The following is a 9,464-nucleotide window of genomic DNA, read 5'->3' as shown; positions in this document are numbered from 1 at the left end:
CCTTTAAAAGGGTTATTTTGCTCTGATGCATCCTGTGAAAGGCAAACCACTGACCTAAAAAAGAAACAAAGAACAAAAGAAGAAAGAGGGGGAGAGAGGGGATACGAAGGTGGCTTACGTAGCCTAATGTTTTGAAGGAGTTTACTCAAAGTGAAAGCCTTCAACTCAAACACAATGGCATGTTTGAACATGGCCGTCTTGTTTCACTTGTAAATTGCTCCCCTCTGGAAGGAAACCATCTCAAGAACATTGATGCAAAATGACATCAGGCATTTACATCACTATGGCTTAAAGAGCTCCCAGTCAAAGATGTATTAATGTTGGGACTAAAACAGTCTTAAATCAACCATCCTCATATAGTAACAACTAGGCATTCGACCCTCAGGAGATGCAAGCTTAATTGCATTTCCATTAACAAACATTGAAACGGCACAGTGAATATAATCTCTCTGAGCACGCCCACACGCAGAGAGAGAGAGAAAGAGAGGACAATGTGTTTCAGCAGGTTAACACCCACCACACTACTTCAATAGTTGATGTCTGCTGATGGGTAAAAAGAAGAAAAAGAAAATAAAATAAAAAATGGGTAAAATAAATAATAAAATACATGTACAGTATACTGTATATTGTAAACACAGGGCAAAGTTACATGCTATGCCAATAATTATACTGACAGAGTACCTGTCGTTGTGCTAAAAACCCAAATTAAATGTAACCACGGGAGAGTCTATACAGTAGGTACCGTTAAGTGAAGGTCAGTGGTGTTGTGACAACTTGATTGATGTTCATGGGAATTCTGGCTGATGCTGTGTTCCCCGTTCTGCTGTTTGACAGGCATGCAGAGAGAGAGAGAGAGACAGACAGACACACACATACAACGTATGCACACTGTATTAATGCTCCTATGGATCTATATGCACACACTTGCTTGCAGGCAAGCATGCAGTAAATCTTTATGTATGTGTGTGCATACCTGTGCACACCCCCCCCACACACACACACACAGACACACACACACACACACACACACACACACACACACCCTATTCTCTCCGCATTGCTGTTAAAAGTTTTTCCATTTACTTGTGTTTTCCTGTACTATTTGTTTGAATCCAATTGTGTTGCGATGGTGTAATGTGTTATAGTGCTGTTAACACGGCCCTGTGGGGAGCATTCAGCACCAACATTTAAGTGTTTATATTTGTATGAGTGACAAATACATTAAACCTCTCTTGATCTGGAACAGGCTGCTTTCATTTGCTACTGAGAAACAAGACTTTTACTCACGCACACACAGCCACACGCACACACGCAAGCACGCTGTTTTCCCAATGGATCCAATGTAATAATTTCAATCGTTTTAATTTATATATTATTTAATTAAATTGCATTATATCATTTATAAAGGCCACAGACCGGCTTAACCACTTATTAATCCGGCTGCCCTAGTTTGGGCATGATGTCAATATCGACTCAAAAAACAATTAAACAAAACTAAAAACATATCTATACTGTCAGTTAATGATATAGGCCATTAACTCTATCATTAATCTATATCGTCTCTGTTAGGTGGAAACTAAAACTGTCCAAAACGCTCTCAAGAGTTAATTAAGCACTTGCATTACTTAATTAAGGATTGTTATTTTGTTTGACCTGTTATGAGTTATATTGGTACTCCATCAATACAGCATGGAATTGTGGACAAAATCCTATTCAACGAACAAAACATTATACCGTCTTGGGTCTGAGAGGCTAAATCTCATCAAATGGTGTCTCAATTGCTGAATAAGAAAAGGTTATAAACCACTGAAGTAGGATGTTAATTTACGAAAAAAACACAAACAACTTGAATATGGAGATAAGAGGATTCTGCCCAGCAGTGACGGCTTGGATATAAAGGTTTACTGGCCAAACGGAGACAACATTTTATGATCATCTTCAACTTGATAGTGAAGAGACTTGCATACAGTACATCTGCAGATCAGATATAGATGAATACAAGTACAAAGTAAACATTGGGTTCTGCTACAGCATGTTCTGCGCGTCTCATTTGTGTCTAATTATATTAAACTCGGTTACAATTCGGCTGCGGGTTTCTCTCCCTTCTTTGCTCCTCATTTCTATTCAGTTCCATTTCCCTCCTAGGTTGTTTTTCTCCTCTTTTCTTTTCTCCTTTCTCCTCCTCTCGCTCCCAGACGGGCTCTAGCTGTTCAAAAGGGTTTGAATTCAACAGGGGGAGGAGGAGGAGGAGAGGAGAGGAAGCCACACTGACAGCAATTTACACCTTTTCCCTTTTTCTTTCTGTTGGGAGAGTAGGAAGAAAAAAACTCACAGAAAGGCAAACGGCTGAATGTCAAGGTGCGATAATAGCAGCTGGTGTAAAGTAACTAAGTACAGGTACTCAAGTATAGCACTTAAGTTAAATTTGAGATATCTTTACTGGAGTATTTCCAGTTTGCAAAAAAAAGAAAGAAAAAAAATATATACATACTGTATATATACTTTTTACTCCACTACAATTATATGACAACTTAGATTCAGATTATTATTACAAAACATGCATTAACCACTTCATTCCTACGCCTACGCCTTCAGCAATCTGAAAATAGCCAATCTACAAGTTCACAGTGTTGTGAGCTTGTAGGTCTGCTATTTTCCAAAGATTTTTTGTACATTTTGAAAACTCTGGTCTGAACATTCTGCTTAATTAGTACTTTTACTTTTGGTACTTTAAAGCTATACTGTGTAAGTTGCTCAACTAGTGGTCAGTAGCGTCCGCGTCTTTCGGCCGTTTTTCGCCGCGGACCGGGCCTCACACCCCCGCGTCACCCCCGCGTCTGCCTCCACCTCGCCGAGATCTATCTTTAGAGGGGTCCCTGGTTCCTGTGCGTTCAGGCATTCCGGAGAAACGGAGTGTTTCACCCGAGTATAGATAGAGACACACGGGCGCCTACAAATATGGCCGCCCTATTGTGATAGCTAGCGACCCCACTTCAAGATGCGCTGTGATTGGCCGGCAGTGTATAACCCTCGCTGTGATTGGCCGGTAGTGTATGATGACGTAATTTTTCCGCGAAAACCGGACCCCGGTCAGGATCATAGAAAACATATAAAGAGAAGGCTTCAGAAGCTGAAAATAAGTGGGTGGGTGTTCTAAAACTTTAGCGATTTAACAGTTAGGACAATTTTAAGATTTGTTTTATAAAAAAAGTTACATGGTATAACTTTAAGTATATTTTAAAGCCAATACTTTTGTAATCTTACTCAAGTACATTCTGAATATCAGACTTTTACTTGTAACAGTTATGTCCACACAGCAGTATTGATACTTTTACTTAAGTATAAAATGTGAGTAGCCTATAGTGAAAGATAGGGTGTGAAAACAGAGATCTGTTTGGCCTGATTTATAAATCATATTGCGGTGCTGCGTGCCAGAAAACAGCTGATATACTTTACTGTACACTTTTGCGTTGAAAATTGAAACCGTAGACTGGAGAGCTTGTACGTAGATCTTCGGCATGTGACACAGTCGCATACATTGGGAAATGGGCGCTATGTGTGTGGGAGTTGAACTTATTATAGACACATTTGTACTGGAATCAGGCGGAAGAGTGTGTGTGTGTGTGTGTGTGTGTGTGTGTGTGTGTGTGTGTGTGTGTGTGTGTGTGTGTGTGCACGTGTGTGTGTGTGTGTGTGTGTGCATGTGAGAGAGAGAACTGATAACCACCTATATTTCATCCATCTGTGTCAATAGAGGCCGTTTATCAGTATTTGGATATTTGTGTGTGTGTGTGAGTGTGAGTGTGAGTGTGTGTGTGTGTGTGTGTGTGTGTGTGTGTGTGTGTGTGTGTGTGTGTGTGTGTGTGTACACACACACTTCAGTTATCTTTTTTTGCATACAGAGTGCACAGTATCCACACACAGTAGTGCAGTGGTTTCCACACTGTGTGGCGTGAGGCAACTCTTCTGCCATTGAGCTAATAGAGCCGGCATGTTTGCTCAGGATGATACACTTCATCTTTAATCCATCGGGTCAGAATTCGTCAGATGGCGTGTCTAAGTGAGACATGACCTTTGACACAAATGAATGAATGACGTACATTACAAATGAACACGTTTAAATTGATAGCTGTTCCTGTATGTCTGTGACCATGAGCCACATTCAGCAAGGGTTCCCAAACCTTTTAGCTTGAGACCCAAAAGAGACATGTGATGTCCCACTTGTGAACATAGCAAATCTAATAAGCTCAAAGCGAGTAAATGGTGCATTTGTATAGCGCCTTAATCCACGGCGCTTTACATAGATTGTGCATTACATTCACCCATTCACACACACATTCATACACCGATGGTGGAGGAAACCATGGAGTAACTAGGGGATTCTTCAACACTAATTCTGGGGGAGCCGGGATTTGAACTGGGAACTCTTCGGGTACCCTCCGTGTTATATTGACGGTTGCTCTACCCCTGAGCCAATGCCGTCCCAAGTAACAATGTGACAACACAACAGCTATAATCACATTAGTGTACACACGGCATACAACACAAGCAGCAGCACCAGCAAAAGGAGGAAAAGAAAGGTTCAGTCTTACCTTGAGCCGTCTTGTACTTGACTTCATCAGTTAGTGATGGCCAGGGTCAAACTGTAGAACCCATGGACAGAGAGATAGAGCCCCCCACTCTCTAGTTCATCCCCGGATGAGCCCTCCTGGGGTGTCTCCAGTCATCTCCATCCTCCATACTTGAGGTTATCTCTCCTCTCCGGTACTTTCCCCCCCTTATCATTATCCCAGCTGCCATCTTCTCACTCATGGGACCGGATGGGGAATTGATGTTTTGTTTCTGGTTTATTTTGTCTCCTAGCAACTATTAGCAACTGTGGCTCGATCAAAAGGTAGACAACGGCGATATACACTGATTTATACACTGATAAAAAAAAAACGCAAAGACGGAGATCTCCGTCTAAGACAGAAGTTTTATACCAAAAGTCCAGGCTCACTTCACACTGGGCTGCACTGGCTGCACAACACAGGCTGGCATGCACAACCTGCATTTATCAGCCTACAGACATATTTCTTGTGACCACATTGGGGTTTTTCCTACATTGTGCAGATGGCGGTTTTCAATGTTTACAGTGAAAAGGTTTTCCTCCAGTGTGTATACGCTGGTGTATCTTCAGGTCACCTAAATGACTAAAACTCTTGTTACACTGTTTACAGATGAAAGGTTTTTCTCCAGTGTGGATACGCTGATGGCTCTTCAGGTAACCGTGACGACTGAAACTCTTGTCACACTCTTTACAGCGAAAAGGTTTTTCTCCTGTGTGGATACGCTGGTGTATCTTCAGGTCACCTAAGTGACTAAAACTCTTGTTACACTGTTTACAGATGAAAGGTTTTTCTCCAGTGTGGATACGCTGATGGATCTTCAGGTAACCGTGACGACTGAAACTCTTGTCACACTCTTTACAGCGAAAAGGTTTTTCTCCTGTGTGGATACGCTGGTGAATCTTCAGCGCATCTAACCGACTAAAAGCCTTGTCACACTGTTTACAATAGAAAGGTTTTTCACCTGTGTGGCAACGCTGGTGATCGTTCAGGGCATCTAACCGACTAAAAGCCTTGTCACACTCTTTACAGTGAAAAGGTTTTTCTCCGGTGTGGATACGCTGGTGACTCTTCAGTCTATTAGAGTGAGTGAAACTCTTGTCACACTCTTCACAGTGAAAAGGTTTTTCTCCAGTGTGGATACGTTTGTGACTCTTCAGGAGAGCCAACTGACTGAAACTCTTGTCACACTGTTTACAGTGAAAAGGTTTTTCTCCAGTGTGGATACGCTCATGACTCTTCAGGTAACACAAATGACTGAAACTCTTGTCACACGCTTTACAGTGAAAAGGTTTTTCTGCAGTGTGGATACATGGGTGCATCTTCTGGACACTTAACTTACAGAAACTCTTGTCACACCGTTTACAGATTTGAGTTTTCTTCCCAGTATAAGTCAGCTGATGGGTCTTCACCTCTCCTGGTTGAGTTAAAGTCTCGATAGACCTTTGATGACTGTAAGATTTTGGTTCGTCTGCGTCTCCTTGTTCCTGGCCGGTTACAATTCTGGTGATTTGCTGGAAGGATTCTGAGGGGATCTGTCCATTTATGGGCATTTGGCAATAGAGGTCATCATGGCTCGATCTGAAGTATGTACAATCGGAACAGCGGACCTTAGTCTGGGAGGATTGTGACCACACTCCTTCCTGGAGTGGTGGTTCGTAATCAAATCTGCATCTATACATGGACTGTTATAGGGACAGAGTTTTAGTTCTGTTGGGTAATGGACAATTTATTTATCCTCTTCTGACTCCCAATGTTTTCTACCTCCCAACACTAAGTAAGGTATCCGTGGAATTAAGTGGAATTCAAAATATTTTCAAATCTTATACATGCTGAGCAGAGCTCTGGTCTGACCTCACTCGCAACACAACTGGTTGCTGTGCATGCCTGACAACACCGATGTGCATTCAGTAATAGGTGCGGTTTGTATAGGCAGGGGTGAAAGTGGGCCGGAACAGAACGGAGCGCGGATCCAGTAAAGTATTCATGGCGGAATGGCGTTGTCAAAATCCTATATTATTAAATAACCTGCCACAAACGCACGTCCAAGAAGAAACATAATCTACTAAAGTCAGATTAACATACATCAGTAAGATGCCTAAGGGCGAGGTCACACCATCTATCTTGGCCATCTGTCTTGGCCATATATGGATTATGTTAGTGTGGTTCCCCTAACAGGGCATCATCTGGGAATACCCATACATGGACTTTTATTTGATCCTTTATTAATACTAGAGGTCTGTGCCCGTTTTTTTCTCTTTTATAGTAAGATATTATGATGTCACGTGAAACTTGACCAATCATGGAGATTGGCCCATTTATAGTCTGGTTGGCCGAAATGCCATGTGAAGCTCACTAATCCACCAATCCTCAAGCTTATCGGACATATGCCTGTTTATGCCCATCTGATTGGCTACGGGCATAGGCGGCCCTCTTGTGGCCCTTACAGTATATGTGTGATGGCTGTTGGCTGGATGGTGATGATGACGTCATCACCCGGTTGGTGACGTCCCTCTTTTTTTCCAAGGGTCTTCCCATTGGATGACGTAAGCGAGGACTCGGACGGACGGACGGACGGACGGACGGACGGACGGACGGACGGACGGACGGACGGACGGACGGACGGACGGACGGACGGACGGACGTAGGTTTCCCTATTTATAGTTAGATGAAAACTTGCAGCTCATGTCTGTCTGTCTGGCACACCTTATGCTCTGACCTGTTCTGACATCACAATGATGACTTGACCAGCTCAGCAGAAGAATATAGCTGATCTGTTCTGACATCACAATGATGACTCGGCCAGCTCAGCGTTCTCAACGGGCCCGGAAATTAAGACCTGACCCTAACTGGGCTGGCCTGAGGCCCCATCTGGCTTTACTAATTAGCATACATTTTACACCCTACCCGGCCCAAAAAACGTCAATATTATGCCCTGTTAGGGCAACCACACTAATACAAAACCCTTTTATGCCCATATATGGAGATCCCTGATGTCATCATATTATATCTGGGAATGCCCATATATGGACATATTGTGTCAGTCTCATGCTATGACGTCAAACATCTATGATGGCACGTGCCCATGTGCGCTACCTCACCCTTTAGGGGGCGTCTTACTGGTTTTAGTACAGTACACATACAGACACATTCAGAGGTCATCAGAACTGTCTTCTCTCAGTGTCGTTCATAAACATGACAGACGACTCCGGAGCGCTGTCCCCGGACATAAACATCAAGGAGCCGCGATGGGACCAGGGCACGTTCATGGGCCGCGCCCGGCACTTCTTCAAGGTCACCGACCCCAGGAACGTCCTGCTGTCCTCCGACACGCTGGACGAGGCCAGGGTCATCGTGGAAGATTACAGGGCAGGAAAAGCTAAGCCCGGCCTGACAGAAGATGAGCTCTGGAGAGCCAAATACGTCTATGACTCTGCCTTCCACCCCGACACGGGCCAGAAAATGATGGCTATCGGTCGAATGTCTGCTCAGGTGCCAATGAACATGTCCATCGTAGGCTGCATGCTGACCTTCTATAGGACGACGCCAGCCGTGGTGTTCTGGCAGTGGGTGAACCAGTCCTTCAACGCCGTGGTCAACTACACCAACCGCAGTGGAGACGCACCCCTAGCCATGAATCAGTTGGGGGCAGCCTACGTCAGCGCCACCACAGGAGCTGTGGGCACAGCCCTGGGACTAAAGTATCTCACCACGCGTCTTCCTCCAATCGTGAGCCGGTTCGTCCCCTTCGCTGCCGTCGCTGCTGCCAACTGCATCAACATCCCCTTCATGAGGCAGAGAGAGCTGAAGTACGGCATCCCCGTGACCGACGAGAATGGGAACCGCTTGGGAGAGTCTGCAGACGCCGCCAAGCAGGCCATCGCACAGGTGGTGGTGTCACGTATCGGCATGGCAGTGCCATCTATGGCCATCCCCCCAGTCATTATGAATGCCCTGGAGCAGAGAGCCTTCATGAAGCGGTTCCCAGTCCTAAACGCTCCGCTTCAGGTGGGACTGGTGGGTCTGTGCCTGGTGTTTGCCACTCCTCTCTGCTGTGCACTGTTCTCTCAGAAGAGCTCCATGGCAGTGAGCAGCCTGGAAGCAGAGCTGCAGGACAAGATACGAGAAGCCAGTCCTAACACTACCACAGTGTACTTTAACAAGGGTCTGTAGGACCACACACACACAGACACGGACAAAACACACACACTCTCCAGCACTCCACACATTGACCTAAGCTAAACAGGCAATGCTACTACACGGTCAAATCCTCAGTGATTATTGAACTCATTATTTGAATCCATTGCAAATGGATACATTTAACACTGATGATTTACTGTGTGTACTTGTAGCTTTGTGGGTGCAAGTGAAAGGGCAAAACAATGCATTTATAAATCGACCGACCCGGTCGCTAAATCTACCGACCTGCCTGCAGTTTTAGTTCGGTAGATTTAGCGACCCAGTTGGTACATCTAGCGACCCGGTCGGAAGATTTTGCGCCCCGGTCGTTCGATTTAGCGACCCGGTCGCTCGCTTTAGCGGCACGGTCGGTGATTTAGCGACCCGGTCGGGAGGTTGCGTCGGCAGGTTAGTTACTGAGGTAAGGTTACTGAGGTTAAGTTTAGGGTTAGGGTTAGTAGCCCTGTCGGTGGAAAAGCGACCCCGGTCGCTGGATTTACCTACCCGGTCGGATGTTTTAGGGTCCCGGTCTGTGGATTTAGCGACCCGGTCGGAAGATGTTGCGTCCCGGTCGTTGGCTTTAGCGTCCCGGTTGGTCGATTTAGCGACCCAGTCGATGGATTTAGCGTCCCGGTCGTTCGATTTAGCGACCTGGTCGCTCGATTTAGCGGCACGGTC

General features: G+C 45.0%; 1 protein-coding gene across 1 annotated transcript; it reads left to right on the top strand.

Annotated features, from left to right (window-relative positions):
* Positions 1-7,802: 7,802 nt before the first annotated feature.
* Positions 7,803-8,780, top strand: LOC308282096 (sideroflexin-1-like; the record flags this gene model as incomplete). Its single annotated transcript, XM_080722440.1, has 1 exon — positions 7,803-8,780. The coding sequence occupies one exon, from the start codon at positions 7,803-7,805 to the stop codon at positions 8,778-8,780; it is 978 nt and encodes a 325-aa protein (XP_080578566.1).
* Between the last annotated feature and the right edge of the window lie 684 nt (positions 8,781-9,464).

The sequence above is a fragment of the Nannobrachium achirus genome (assembly GCF_963921795.1).
Source record: "Nannobrachium achirus genome assembly, chromosome: 3".
Taxonomy (NCBI): Eukaryota; Metazoa; Chordata; class Actinopteri; order Myctophiformes; family Myctophidae; genus Nannobrachium; species Nannobrachium achirus.
This window is presented reverse-complemented; position numbering and strand designations above follow the sequence as displayed.